Source organism: Macaca nemestrina, chromosome 7 (assembly GCF_043159975.1).
Source record: "Macaca nemestrina isolate mMacNem1 chromosome 7, mMacNem.hap1, whole genome shotgun sequence".
NCBI classification, from domain to species: Eukaryota; Metazoa; Chordata; class Mammalia; order Primates; family Cercopithecidae; genus Macaca; species Macaca nemestrina.
In genome coordinates this window covers 40,689,746-40,705,794 of record NC_092131.1, presented here as the reverse complement: position 1 = coordinate 40,705,794, position 16,049 = coordinate 40,689,746, and the positions used below count along the sequence as shown (strand labels likewise).

The 16,049-nt window shown below is 37.1% G+C and overlaps 1 protein-coding gene across 4 annotated transcripts in view; it reads left to right on the top strand.

Moving 5' to 3' along the window:
- Window positions 1-16,049, top strand: part of PALS1 (protein associated with LIN7 1, MAGUK p55 family member) — a 92,911-nt gene that overhangs the window by 31,459 nt on the left and 45,403 nt on the right. For 2 of the 4 annotated variants that reach the window (XM_011726375.3, XM_011726374.2), the window contains one exon: window positions 7,795-8,331. In XM_011726375.3, the coding sequence (XP_011724677.2) occupies window positions 7,965-8,331 (367 nt within the window). In that variant the 5' untranslated portion in view covers window positions 7,795-7,964. Of the gene's footprint in view, window positions 1-7,794; window positions 8,332-10,602; window positions 11,121-16,049 lie in introns of those variants that run through there. The other 2 variants (XM_011726376.2, XM_011726379.3) reach the window with 2 other exon arrangements.

Genomic DNA, 16,049 nt, shown 5'->3' with positions numbered 1-16,049 from the left:
ATCTGATTCTCCTGTATTCTCCATCATACTTAGTTTCCTTGTCATCTACCTACTAAGCCAGGGATAGTGGTTAAGAGTGATGGTTCTGGAGTTACATTGCCTAGGTTCGTATTCTGAAGCCTTCTGTTGTTTGGCCTTCTGCTGGGCAATGTTATGGATCCAGAGATGGGTCAGCCTGGTTCCTGACTTCAAGGTGCTTCTAGTCTGATGAGATAGAAAGGCAGAGATATAAATAGCAGTAGTCCAGCTTCATCAAGAATGTGACAGGGATTATAGGATTCCAGAGGACAATGTATTTGAGCTTAGACTTAAGAGTAGGCAAAGATTAGATCCTAGGCAGTCTGATTCTGGAGGCTGTTCTCTTAAACATGCTGTCTTGGGTGACTGGATGGATATAGTAACATTAGTTAGAATTGAAAACAGGGAGAGGATTAAAGAGAATAGGAGGAGATTAAAGGGAAATATGAGTTTAATTTTGGAGGTATTTCTGGATTCTTATGGGAAATTCTGATAGATAAATAGAATAATAGTCAGCCAGGTGCGGTGGCTCACGCCTGTAATTCCAGCACTTTGGGAGGCCGAGGCTGGCGGATCACGAGGTCGGGAGGTTGAGACCAGCCTGGCCAACATGGTGAAGCCCCATCTCTACTAAAAATACAAAAATTAGCTGGGCATGGTGGTGGGCACCTGAAATCTCAGCTACTCAGAAGGCTGAGGGAGGAGAATCGTTTGAACCTGGGAGGTGGAGGTTGCAGTGAGCTCAGATCATGCCATTGCACTCTAGCCTGGATGACAGAGTGAGACTCTGTCTCAAAAAAAAAAAAAAAAAAAAAAAAGAATAATGGTCAAAGATCTTGTCTCAACCATAGTATCTAGCCAGGGGTAAATAATTAAATTTGTGTACATATCACTCCTCTTTTTGAAATCTTTGATGATTCTCTTATTCTACAGAATTAAGGATTTATATTTAAGACCTTTCATAAGATGGACCCAATCAAACTTTCTAGTCATATCTTCCACTTCTCTCTTGACTCTTTTAGTTCAACTAGCCTTATTTGTACTTTCCCTTCACACCTTTCATCTTCACACCTTTGGTTCATATGGCCCCTTTCTTATTTCTCCATCTTGTCCTTAAGGCCTACTTCCAACCTCATTTTTCATCTAGAAAATGGGCATATTTGGATCTACTTCTGGAGTTGTAATGAGGAATAAATGAGTGAATACTATGTGAAGTACTTGCAGTATTGGCTGGCACATAAAGAAGTGCTCAGTAAATGTTAGCTGTAGTTGTAGTTGTTACTACTACTACTACTACTATTCCTACTCCTACGACTTCCTTCTCCTCCTCCTTTATCTCTTTTATTCACTTTTTGTCCTCCTATTTGAAATAGACACTAAGTTCTACTGATTCTGTAACCTACATATTGCTTTTTTTTTTTTTTTTTTTTGAGTCAGAGTCTTGCTCTGTCTCCCAGGCTGGAGTGCAGTGGCATAACCTTGGCTCACTGCAACCTCTGCCTCACAGGTTCAAGTGATTCTCATGCCTCAGCCTCCCGAGTAGCTGGGACTACAGGCACAAGCCACTATGCCTGGATAATTTTTTAATTTTTTTGCATGATTTTGTAGAGATGGGATTTTACCATGTTTCCCCCAGGCTGGTCTCAAACTGCTATTCTCAAGTGATCCACAGCCTCAGCCTCCTCAAATGCTGGAATTACAGGCATGAGCCACCATGCCTGGCCTGTAACCTTCATATTTCTTTAATACAACTTCTTCATTCTCACTGTCCTAGTTGAGGACCCCATTTCTAATAGGTGCTTTCAGTCTGTTCTCATTGCCACACTTCAGTCAGCCCTCTACGCTTCAATAGGAGTGATATTTCTTTTTTTTGTTTGTTATAGTTTAAGTTCTAGGGTACGTGTGCACAACATGCAGGTTTGTTACATATGTATACATGTGCCATGTTGGTGTGCTGCACCCATTAATTCGTCATTTACATTAGGTATATCTCCTAATGCTATCCCTCCCCGCTCCCCGCTTCCCCTACCCCACGACAGGCCCCAGTGTGTGATGTTCCCCACCCTGCGTCCATGTGTTCTCATTGTTCACTTCCCACCTATGAGTGAGAACATGCAGTATTTGGTTTTCTGTCCTTGTGATGGTTTGCTCAGAATGATGATTTCCAGCTTCATCCATGTGCCTACAAAGGACATGAACTCATCTTTTTTTTATGGCTGCATAGTATTCCATGGTGTATATGTGCCACATTTTCTTAATCCAGTCTATCATTGATGGACATTTGGGTTGGTTCCAAGTCTTTGCTATTGTGAGTAGTGCTGCAATCAACATACATGTGCATGTGTCTTTATAGCAGCATGATTTATAATCCTTTGGGTATATACCCAGTAATGGGATGACTGGGTCAGATGGTATTTCTAGTTTTAGATCCTTGAGGAATCGCCACACGGTCTTCCACAATGGCTGAACTAGTTTACAGTCCCACCAACAGTGTAAAAGTGTTCCTATTTCTCCACATCCTATCCAGCACCTGTTGTTTCCTGACTTTTTAATGGTCACCATTCTAACTGGTGTGAGATGGTATCTCATTGTGGTTTTGATTTGCATTTCTCTGATGGCCAGTGATGATGAGCATTTTTTCATGTGTCTGTTGGCTGCATGAATGTCTTCTTTTGAGAAGTGTCTGTTCATATCCTTTGCTCACTTTTTGATGGGGTTGTTTGATTTTTTCTTGTAAATTTGTTTAAATTCTTTGTAGATTCTGGATGTTAGCCCTTTGTCAGATGGATAGATTGTAAAAATTTTCTCCCATTCTGTAGGTTGCCTGTTCACTCTGATGGTAGTTTTTTTTTTGCTGTGCAGAAGCTCTTTAGTTTAATTAGATCCCATTTGTCAATTTTGGCTTTTGTTGCCATTGCTTTTTGTGTTTTAGTCATGAAGTCTTTCCCCTGTCTATGTTCTGAATGGTATTGCCTAGGTTTTCTTCTACAGTTTTTATGGTTTTAGGTCTAACATTTAAGTCTTTTATCCATCTTGAATTAATTTTTGTATAAGGTATAAGGAAGGGATCAGTTTCAGCTTTCTACATATGACTAGCCAGTTTTCCCAGCACTATTTATTAAATAGGGCATCCTTTCCCCATTTCTTGTTTTTGTCAGGTTTGTCAAAGATCAGATGGTTGTAGATGTGTGGTATTATTTCTGAGGGCTCTGTTCTGTTCCATTGGTCTATGTCTCTGTTTTGGTACCAGTACCATGCTGTTTTGGTTACTGTAGCCTTGTAGTATAGTTTGAAGTCAGGTAGCGTGATGCCTCCAGCTTTGTTCTTTTGGCTTAGGATTGTCTTGGCAGTGCCGGCTCTTTTTTGGTTCTATATGAACTTTAAAGTAATTTTTTCCAATTCTGTGAAGAAAGTCATTGGTAGCTTGATGGGGATGGCATTGCATCTATAAATTACCTTGGACAGTATGGCCATTTTCACAATATTGATTCTTCCTAGCCATGAGCATGGAATGTTCTTCCATTTGTTTGTGTCCTCTTTTATTTTGTGGAGCAGTGGTTTGTAGTTCTCCTTGAAGAGGTCCTTCACATCCCTTGTAAGTTGGATTCTTAGATATTTTATTCTCTTTGAAGCAATTGTGAATGGGAGTTCACTCATGATTTGGCTCTCTGTCTGTTATTGGTGTATGGGAATGCTTGTGATTTTTGCACATTGATTTTGTATCCTGAGACTTTGCTGAAGTTGCTTATCGGCTTAAGGAGATTTTGGGCTGAGACGATGGGGTTTTCTAAATATACAATCATGTCATCTGCAAACAGGGACAATTTGACTTCTTTTCCTAATTGAATACCCTTTATTTCTTTCTCCTGTCTGATTGCCCTGGCCAGAACTTCCAACACCGTGTTGAATAGGAGTGTTGAGAGAGGGCATCCCTGTCTTGTGCCAGTTTTCAAAGGGAATGCTTCCAGTTTTTGCCCATTCAGTATGATATTGACTGTGGATTTGTAACAAATAGCTCTTATTATTTTGAGATACGTCCCATCAATACCTAGTTTATTGAGAGTTTTTAGCATGAAGGGCTGTTGAATTTTGTCGAAGTCCTTTTCTGCATCTAGTGAGATAATTGTGGTTTTTGTCTTTGGTTCTGTTTATATGATGGATTATGTTTATTGACTTGCATATGTTGAACCACCCTTACATTCCAGGGATGAAGCCCACTTGATCGTGGTGGATAAGCTTTTTGATGTGCTGCTGGATTCAGTTTGCTAGTATTTTATTGAGGATTTTTGCATTGATATTCATCAGGGATATTGGCCTAAAATTCTCTTTTTTTGTTGTGTCTCTGCCAGGCTTTGGTATCAGGATGATACTGGCCTCATAAAATGAGTTAGGGAGGATTCCCTCTTTTTCTGTTGCTTGGAATAGTTTCACAAGGAATGGTACCAGCTCCTGTTTATACCTCTGGTAGAATTCGGCTGTGAATTCGTCTGGTCCTGGACTTTTTTTGGTTGGTAGGCTATTAATTATTTCCTCAGTTTCAGAGCCTGTTATTGGTCTATTCAGGGATTCAAGTTCTTCCTGGTTTAGTCTTGGGAGGATGTATGTGTCCAGGAATGTATCCATTTCTTCTAGATGTTCTAGTTTATTTGTGTAGAGGTGTTTATAGTATTCTCTAATAGTAGTTTGTATTTCTGTGGGATCGATAGTGATATCCCCTTTATCATTTTTTATTACATCTATTTGATTCTTCTCTCTTTTCTTCTTTATTAGTCTTGCTAGTGTTCTATCAATTTTGTTGATCTTTTCAAAAAACCAGCTCCTGGATTCATTGATTTTTTTTTTTTAAGGATTTTTTGTGTCTGTATCCAATAGGAGTGATATTTCTATAAAAATGAATGTGATCATGTCATCCCCTGCTTAAAATCTTTTAATTATTGTTACTATTTTCAGGGTAAAAATCTAAAACTCTTCTCAGTATGGTTTCCTGCTTGCCTTTCCAGTTTTTTCATTATTCATGTACAGCATGCTCCCATTGTCCCATCCAGCTTTATCGTATTCTCTTGTGTTTTCATAAAGTGCCATTCTGTCATACTCTTCCTTCCTATTGGTCATGTGAGCCTGTCTGCATGGAATAGACCTTTCTGCTGTCTGGCTAATTTTTAGTTACCCTTTGAAATCCAGCTCAAAGAAATGTATCCTGATGTTTTTAGTGTTTCCTATCACCTTTACCACAGACCAAGTTTTATAGTTCATTGTCTGTGACATTCCAAGTTGAGTTGAACAGATGTTTATTGGACATTTCTTATGATATGTATTAGGCTAAGCACTGGAGCTGTAAAAGTAAGACATGACCCCTCTCTCTAACAAATTTAGAATCTGTTGAGGAGTTTGAGGAAAAATAATCATTTATTTTCTTTGCTTTCTCTCCCAGGAGACTGAACATTCCTGGGGAGATAACCAAAATCAAATTTAAAGCAGATTACTACCAGGTTATAGAAATTTTTCTGAGAGCAAAAATTGGATCCAGATATACAAGTATGATAATAAATTGTACAAGCATGAGAATTTTGACCTTGAATGATCTGGCCCGGTCTCTCTTGCATGACTTCTAATTTTCCCTCATAGGGTAGTGAGTATGGACACAGATGTAGAGCTTTTAAGCTGAGTTTTAAATTTCAGATCATAATTTATATATATATAAGTTAAAAACATATCATTTAATATTAAATTTGATTTTTAATATCCAGTAATTATTATAGAGAGGGTTGAGAGTTTTAATTTTCTGAAAATATGTACACTCCTGGATTTTTAAAGTTAAACATAGCACTGTAGTAACTCCTACACAGTTTTTCTGCTTACTTGTAAGGAAAACATTTAAAAAGCTGAATTTGCATTTGCATGTAATCAGTGCCTAACATAAATTAAGAATTGCCTAACATAAATCAAATAGCTGTCATGTTAATGAAAAAGAAGGCAATCTAATGGTAAATAAGGTACTTACGTGTAGATCACAGAAGACAAACTTTGGATGAAAGACAGAAAAATCTACCAAAAATTTTGTGCAAATGTAGTTTTAATAATTGACTCATGTAACTGGCATCCATTTTCCTGATTGTTGGACTAGGGGTTTTCCTGATAGCCTAGTTGAGTTTGTATGAAGCATTTTGTCTTCTGTCCCTGTTTGCATTATGACCGAAGATGTTTGAGAAAGGATTGGCTGGTATTAGGAATATTATCTGAAAACCTGGCTTTTGCTTAGTTGGCATTGTGCTCTAACCAACCTGTTTACTTAAGTGATGCCCAACTCAAGGAGGTTGTAGGTTTATTATTGTAAATATTATTGCTCTTGAGTGAAAAAAGGTTAATTAGATTTAATGTGTGGGTTTACACATATGTAAACAACCTGCCTATGTATGCCTGAGAAATAGCTCAATGAAAAGCCAGAGTTATCTGGTAAAATATTTTTATTTTCTAAAATATGTTGAAAGATTTTTAAAATAGGAAAATCAAGTTAATACTGGTAATCAATGTAAGTATACATTAGCTCATGTGAAACTCAGAACAGTCAATCCTATAAATAAAGCTTCCAAGTGAATCTGAGAGTCAAAGAGAAAATGACTGGTCTTAAATCATAACACTAGAGGATTGAAAGTTCAGTTTTCTTATCTCCCTGCTTACTGTTATCTTTTTGCTGTACAGTATGACTCTCAAAAGTTTTTGGCAACAGATACTACCATTTTCTCTAAATGAATCCTTGTAATTCTTGTATCGTTAACCCCAATTCTTTTTTTTTCCCCCCCCCGAGATGGAGTCTCGCTCTGTCACCCATGCTAGAGTGCAATAGTGTGATCTCAGCTCACTGCTGCCTCTGCCTCCTGGGTTCAAGCGATTCTCCTGCCTCAGCCTTCTGAGTAGCTGGGATTACAGGCGCCCGCCACCATGCCTGGCTAATTTTTGTGTTTTTCTTAGTAGAGACGGAGTTTCACCATGTTGGCCAGGCTAGTCTCGAACTCCCGACCTCAGGTGATCCATCTGCCTTGGCCTCCCAAAGTGCTGGGATTACAGGCGTGAGCCACTGCATCCGGTCCAATTCTTTTTTTTTTTTTTTTTTTTAAATGGGATCAATTATAAAGACTGATAACCCATGTAATCCTTGTTTCAATGTAGTTTTGTCTTGTAGCTGCCTCAGCTGCCAGTTGAAGTTTCTTATTCGTTGGGCATGTTCTTCATCTCAAAAACTCCTAAAAATGAATTAATTATCCCCCAGAATACTGCTTGTATTTCAAGTAAGGTACAAACAAGGCTGCTATATGCCAAATCGGTTGATTGTTCATCAATTTCTTTAGCAGTTAACTAATAAGTTATTTCAATCTCATGTTAATTGTTGAGCATAAAGTACCGTGTTGAGACAACTACTAAAAGATGATTAAAACACCTTTTATGTTTGAAGCCAGCAACGTGTTCTGTACCAAACTAGTACCCCAAATTTTTTTACTTTCCTACTTTTCTAAACTTTCCAGCACTGTATATCATTTTTCTTAGCTTTAAAATTGAATAGTATGTTTCACATTCTTGGAAAGGGACTTTTTGGGGGAGAGGGGGAATCTTGGTTTGCTCACCATTATCTGTAAAGTGAAAGTACTTAATCTACATAGCAAAATAATATTATATACTTATTATTTTCTGTGTTGTATGGAGATTTAGAAGTGGGCTATGTAAAAACCTGCTTTTATATTGTAATTCTTATACTTTTTTTTCCCCCATCTTTCCCCTTAGATTTCCTTCATGGATACTTTTTCATAGCATTATTATGTGATGTGAGAAGTTTTTTTGGTCTTTTTTTTTTTTTTTTTGAAGTAACATGGATTTTATACTACAGAATCAAGAGAATTGGCTTATAGGAAAAATTGATTCATAAAAAGTGGTACAGGTTTTTATAGATAACCATGACAACATCCCATATGAATGGGCATGTTACAGAGGAATCAGACAGCGAAGTAAAAAATGTTGATCTTGCATCACCAGAGGAACATCAGAAGCACCGAGAGATGGCTGTTGACTGCCCTGGAGATTTGGGCACCAGGATGATGCCAATACGTCGAAGTGCACAGTTGGAGCGTATTCGGCAACAACAGGAGGACATGAGGCGTAGGAGAGAGGAAGAAGGGAAAAAGCAAGAACTTGACCTTAATTCTTCCATGAGACTTAAGAAACTAGCCCAAATTCCTCCAAAGACCGGAATAGATAACCCTATGTTTGATACAGAGGAAGGAATTATCTTAGAAAGTCCTCATTATGCTGTGAAAATATTAGGTAAGTAAAAATAGAGGGATAATAGAAAATATTTTGCTTTAATTTATCTGTGCCTTTTAACGTATATGGGAAGGAAGAGGGTTTAACAGAATGTAAGTAATGACAGTTTGAATTCCAGACCAAGATCCTTTGTTTTCTTAGAAACGCCATATAGCTATTATTTACTATTACCAACATAGAACTAAAAGCATGTGGTTTAAATGTTCAGTCACTATAATGTGTTTTTTAGATATTAAAGAGTTTTCATGGGCCCTAACATTTAAAGCCTTGAAATTTACCTTTTATATCAAACTCACAAACTATGCAAAATACTAAAAAACAATTTTCAGATTTTGAATTTCTGATTTCCTTCAAGTTTGTAAAATAGTAATGAAATTAGTAACTACAGTTTAAATTCTTTGATTTTTTAAATTAATGATTGTCAATAAGAAGAACTGGTATTGTTCATATGGTATCATAAACATAAAATAGTGGTATTTTCTATATCCCCAAATTCTGTTCTGTGGGGAAAAAAACAAAACAAAAAAGTCCTATGAGATATAAGTAGATACAACCAAACCAAAAGAATTCTGTGACCAAATGGATTTTGAGCACTCTGGGCTAAATAAATTAAATAGCTTCTTATCACAAGACTTCTCCTAGCTGTTAGAATGTTACTAGGCATAGTGAATCTACAAGAGACATTGATATCAAATGCATGTTTCGAAACTTAGAATATTTAATCATTGAATTTACTGCCTGCCCTTCTTGCACGTGCACATACACCCAGGTGCTCACTGAACTAGTGTTAGGGGAGCATTTTATTTTTTGGTGGTTTTCTATGTTTTAGGTGCAAAAAAAGATATATTTCTACTTTTTTGTAAGAGGAGAAAGTTTTTATTGTCGTTGTCGTCATTTTACCATTCATTTAAGGATCTGTTGAGCCTGTACTAAGTGTTTTAGCAAACATTGTTTCATGTAATAAAATAATCCTGTTAACAGTACTCTGTAATCTCCATTTTGGAGATAAAGAAATTGAACCTTAGTTAAAGACACCAGTGGTAGAGCCAAGTTTGAATTTGCCAGATCGGATGTTGATGTACTGCACAAAATGGAAGGTTTGAATGGAAACCAGGATCCAGCCTGCACTTCACTCACCAGGCCAGAGCTGTGGCTACCCAGAATAGAGCACCTTTTTGTAATTTGGCCAAAGGTACCATGTATATGCCAGATTTGTTCCTCATTAAGTCTCTTTATTCCAAGTCTGGAGCAATTTCTTTTCTTTTTGAAGTGGAGTCTTGCTCTGTTGCCCAGGCTGGAGTGCAGTGGTGCATTCTCAGCTCACTGCAACCTCCGCCTTCCCAGGTTCAAACAATTCTCCTGCCTCAGCCTTCCGAGTGGCTGGGATTACAGGCATGTGCCACCACACCTGGCTAATTTTTGTATTTTTAGTAGAGACAGGGTTTCACCAGGTTGGTCAGGCTGGTCTTCAACTCCTGACTTCGTGATCTGCCCTCCTCAGCCTCCCAAAGTGCTGGGATTACAGGTGTGAGCCACTGCGCCCGTCTCAAGTCTGGAGCAGTTTCTACTACATCACGTCATCTTCTTTTCTTTGTTATAAATTTTTATTCAGGATCCACATTTCATATGTACATGCTTCTCTGTGTTTTAAGAAATCATAGATATGTTTTTAGTCATAGTGAAGTCTGCTAAATTCCTGCCTTCAGATATTTTAATTACAGTGAAAGCTAAAAGATTACATATTTTTTTAATACATTTATGTGAAGGAATTTTATGCTCTTTTTTCCTGAGGGTTTTATTAGAGTAAAAATACTTCATTCCTGATTGCTTCTTACTAGCCTTCATTTCCCACCACTCTATTATTATTTATTTATTAAAATATTCTGAAAATATTTTATTGGAGAAAGTTTGTTATATCCAGTGCCAACCTGGATTGATTCTTCTGTTTTTCTGTTTACATTCCCATAAGATTAATGTATTTGTCCATTTGATTTACTTAGAATCAGGTGTAAGTATCCATCTGATAGGTAATATTCATGTAATCACAGTGAAGAAACAAATATAGCTTCAGCCAGCTTCACTTAGTAAGAGAACATTTGTGAGTTTATGGTTTTGTTTGTTTTGCCTAAGCACAGAAAATTGGACATCATTTCTCTTAAAAATTTTTTTTTCCTTTTTCCTGTTTCTGTTTGTATGTTCTATTGCTGACTTTTTTTTTTTTTTTAACAAATTCAGATTAAAGGATACCTCTATTCCAATGTGTAATCTGCTATAGTTTTCAAAAGTACCTAAGTGTGGTCCTTGAATTTAAGGCAGTTTTATATATTTTATTTTAAAGTAATTTGAAATGTCATAACAGGTATTTGTAATTCATTTCTTGGACAGGAGAAGATGTATTTTGAGAAATAAATGATATATTTTATGTTAATATAGTCAACACAGATATCTGTTATGTAAGAATCATGAGAAATTAGCATAAGGTATAGTTTGCTTTTGTCCGTCATAGCCTCAGGTTTTTAAGTTTTTGTTTAAAATGAAGTGTAATAGCTTTTTGCCAAACTTTTTTTCTTGTTCATAATCTGCTAACACATCAAACTGTAAGAGAAGTACTCCCTGAACATTGTGTGTGTCTCCTTGCTAGTATTTGATTAATACCCGCCCGTATGACAGGAGACAACGTCTCAGCCTTTTTCACAGCAATCTTGTTTGAAATGAGGGAAGAATGGGCAACTGATTTATTTCTTTGAGAGGAAGCCTTCAGTTTCTAAATAATACATCATCATTTATCTGTGAGTAGACAAAGTATTCTTTTAAGAATCAAAAATGTGATTGGCAAGATTAAGTAATTGGGTGGTTTTTAATGAAAAGTATTTGTAAATTTGACAATGTATGATAATAAAAGTGCAGGGATGGAATTGACAGAAAATACTCAGAAAGGATGAACTGAATTTTCTTATTTAAAAGCAGAATTTTTTTGAAAGATAAAAAATAGTGATATGGGAACTAGATTTCAAATGAATAATTAGTATTATAAATGATAAAAATTTTGGTATTAGGGAGGCTTTCCTTAAAATTGGCATTAGTTTTTAAAGCTTGCTTTGTTACAAATATTATTGTCTTTGTTCTCTTTCATAATCAGAGCAAACTACCTTGTGAGAGAAATCTTCAGAAAAGAAAATAATGCAGGTTAGAGCAGGTTAAGCTAGAGTAGGGTAATTTTCATATATTTCTATATTATAGATTTCACTGTTTTTGTGTTCTCAGATAAGTAATTTTGGGCCAGGGATGTGGACAAGGAAATATATAGATAGAGTACTTAAAGGGAACAAACTAGGGATGACTGCCGTCTATCATATATGTGACTATAAAATTGTTGTCTTTGAAGCAGTGTCAGGAAAGGGAACACACACACCCATATATATCTGTGGTAAGCTGTTTAGTGGTTAATAAAAAGACTCCTGGAATTTGTGATTAGGGGCTTTCTAATCTTTGAGATACTATCAGTGTGAAGAAGGAAAAACACACCACGGGGAAGAAACTGGGATGAATAAAGCTAAGGAATAAAATATTTTCATAGAATTAATAGCATGTTTCAGTCTTAATTAGTGTCTGCATATTTTTTGCCAGATGTCTCTGGATGTTCAAACTATTAGGTCAAAAGATTATTGACATTTTAAAGTAAAATAGCTCTTTCACATTTCTGTTAAAAGCTCTGGCATTTAACTGACTTTTGATTGTTCATGGGGCATACTGGAATTTTGTGTGATTGTAAACTTTTTTAAAGGTTGGCTTTAAGATAAAATGTATTTCAAGCCAACAGACAAAATCCCAGTGCCAGTAAATCCTGAACTTTAGTTCAGCCTGCTTCTGAGAAGTTAATTATTTTTACTATCAAATTTTTTTTAGCTGTTGTTACAGATATTTCCAAATAAATGTTATTAGCCATTCCTTCAGGGAATTTTTTTACCTTCCTGGAATTGAAATAATTAAATCTGTTGTCACTAGATTTAATGTTTGAGGTGTTGGGATCATTTGAGAATTCTGTGATTTAGTCAAGTTGCTAAAATTAGACCTAAAGATGTAAAAATTCATTAGAGTATATGTATAGTCATGTAAATTTTGTTTATTAAATACACATAATTCTATAGAAAAGTAACTGCTACATCATTCAGTCTTTGACACAATACGTTAAAACTTCATTCCACTTATTAATCAGTAGTAGATTTTAAAACTTATTTCTGCCTGCAGAGATTTGCTTTGTTATCTTACGGCATATTCAGAAATGTATGAGGTTGCTGCACGTTGGAAAGTGCAGGGATATTAGAGTCAAAACTGAGTTTAAATACTTTTTAAGTCACTGAATTGCTATTAACGTTGGGCATGTTACTTAATTTTTCTGAGCCTCAGTTTCAGGATTTTCTTGAGGAACAAATGGAAAAAGCATTTGAGTCAGTGGCACACTACAGGTTTGAATGAAATTTAATTTTTGTGTGAACCAGAAGCTACAGAGAGATCATCTAACCCTGTAGTCCATAAAATTAATTTGTGGATCTTAACCACTGATTTATTATTTCATTTTTAAAATAACAGCTTTATTAAGATATAATTCACATACCATAAAATTTTGTCTTTTAAACTGTAGAATTCATTAGTTTTTAGTATACTCACAAGGTTGTGCAGGCAGGCATGGTGGTTCACGCCTGTATTAGTAGCATCTTTGGAGGCAGAGGCAGGAGGATCTCTTGAGCCCAGGAGTTTGAGACCAGCTTGGGCAACATAGACCCTGTCTCTTAAAACAAACAAACAAACACAAAACACACACACACAAATCAACTGGGCATGGTGGCATGCTTCTGTAGTCCCAGCTACTAGGGAGGCTGAGGCAGGAGGATTTTTTGAGCCCAGGAGATTGAGGCTGCAGTGCTAAACAAACAAACAAACAAACAAAAAAACCAAGGTTGTGCAGCCATCACTACTATATAATTCCAAGATATGTACCCATTAATGGTCACTCCCTATTCTCTCCACCACCTGGCCCCTGACAACCACGAATATACTTTGTCTTTTTGGATTTGCTTATTCTAGACATTTTATATGAATGAAATTACATAACATAGGCTCTTTTGTGACTGGTCTCTTTTCACTTACCATTACGTTTTCAGGGTTCATCCATATTGTAGCATGAATCAGTACTTCATTTCTTTTTTATGGATGAATTAATATTCCACTGTACCAATATACCACATTTTGTTTTTCCATTCATCTAGGTTAAAACATTTTTTTTTTAATTTATATTTTTTTGTAGAGATGGGGTCTCACTATGTTGTCCAGGCTGGTCTTGACCTCCTGGCCTCAGGCGATCCTCCCACCTTGGCCTTCCAAAGTGTTAGGATTACAGGCATGAGCCACCGCAATTTTAATTCCACAGGTAGATATCCTGGAAACTGATGTAATTTCCTCCTACTTAGTAATATTAAGTTCCCCATCTGAGTATCATATTTTACCCTCCAGTTTAGAGGAAAAGAAATCTTAAAAGTTTCAGAAAAAAGTCATGAAGTTGGTTGGAGTTGAAATTTCTGAGGACAGGTTAAAAGAATCGGAATTACACGATGAAGTGGAGAAGCTTAATGCTGGATATAGGTCCCTAGAAGCTATCTGTTTTAATATGGGGCAAATGAGAGTAATATATAAAAATAAATGATGCCAATCCAGATGGAGATTCCTTGGGTAATTTTTCTCTTTTTGAGACGGAGTCTCGCTCTGTCACCCAGGCTGAAGTGCAGTGGCACGATCTCGGCTCACTGCAAGCTCCGCCTCCCGGGTTCACGCCATTCTCTTGCCTCAGCCTCCCGAGTAGCTGGGACTACAGGTGCCCGCCACCATGCCCGGCTAATATTTTTGTATTTTTAGTAGAGACAGGGTTTCACCGTGTTAGGCTGGATGGTCTCGATCTCCTGATCTCGTGATCCACCTGCCCCGGCCTCCCGAAGTGCTGGGATTACAGGCATGAGCCACTGCACCCGGCCTCCTTAGGTAATTTTAATGTTTTTACCCTTATAACCAAAAAATTTTCGCATAGCTACCCACAGTTCTAGGCATTGGAAAGTAGGATTTTCTGATAAAGTAACTCTTGGTGATTGCTTTCTGTTGCCTATTTCACAGTCTTCATTCTTTTACCTTTTAGACTGCCAGGAGAGGGCAAGGAGGGAGGACAGAGTTTACAAGGGTGGATTTGTGGACCAATGTGTATGTTTGTATTTATCTGATTAGTTGTATCCCAAAGCCAAATGTAAGTGAATTTTCTCACTTTAGAATAATATATTCTCTCTTTTAAATAATCAAGAGTTAAGTGTTGCATGAAATATTAGAGAAGATGGGAACTTAATTTCTACTGAAAAATCAGATAAAAGGAAATAGGTCCAACTACAGGGCAAATAATTTAAACTAGATATAAAGAAATTCCTTGTAGGAAATTTGTTACAGGCTTGAATTTATTACCAAAGCTAGATTTGCTATGCCTGCCTCTACCTTCTCTTGCCTCCATCCTGCCTTAAGTACTTACTTCCTTGTCCACTCCCAACCTAGCACATATGTCACTTTCTCACTAGCCTTATGGTTCTTCATTTCTCTCTTTATTTCTCTGTCCGTATGGTTCCTTCTTGTGTCTGTTGTCTGTCTGGGATTGGGGAAAGGAATTTCTTCTTTCTGTCCTCTGTCCTCTCTTTGTTGTCTCTGTGTCTTCATCTTTATTATGGAAGAGTGTACTTGACAGGACTGATTTAGTTACATCTGAATGGATTTTTAAAATTCCCTGCAGAATTGTATAGAATGTTGAAAAACTTAGGTGGATTTTTGTTTTAAGTAACAGATATATCCATGAAAGAATGGAACTTTTCTTTGAGTGGGTAGAAAATTAACTGTTCTTAGCCAAGCGTGGTGGTTCATGCCTATAATCCTAGCACTTTGGGAGGCCGAGGTGGGTGGATCGCTTGAGCTCAGGAGTTGTAGATCAGCCTGGGCAACCTGGCAAAACTCCATCTCTACCAAAAAAATACAAAAATAGCCAGATGTAGTGGAATGCAACTGTGGTCCTAGCTACTTGGAGGCTAGGTGGGAGGATCACTGGAACCTGAGAAGTCGAGGCTGCAGTGGATTCTGGTTGCGCCACTGTACTCCAGCCTGGTGACAGAGAGAGACCTGGTCTCAAAAAAGAAAAAAGAAAATGTTCTTGAGTTAATACATGTTTGTGAAGTGCTTTTAAAAATGTACCCTTTATGGCTGGGCGTGGTGGCTCACGCCTATAATCTCAGCACTTTGGGAGGCCAAGGTGGGTGAATCACTTGAGTCCAGGAGTTCGAGACCAGCTTGGGCGACAGTGAAATCTTGTCTCTACAAAAAATGCAAAAAAATTAGTCGGGTGTGGTGTTACGCACCTGTAGTCCCAGCTACTGGGGAGGGTGAGGTGGGAAGGATCACTTGAGCCCAGGAGCTCAAGGCTGCAGTGAGCCGTGTTCACACCACTGAACTCTAGCAGGGTGACAGAGCGAAACCCTGTCTCCAAAAAAAAAAAAAAAAAAAAAAAAAGGCACTGGAGATTCTGGTTATGATTAAATTAGAATTGTGGCAAAATAGGTCTTTTACATTTCCTTAGCTTTTTTTCAGAAATATATTGGATTAAAAGCCATTGTTCTGCTATAAGAAAAAAGGATGAAATTGTA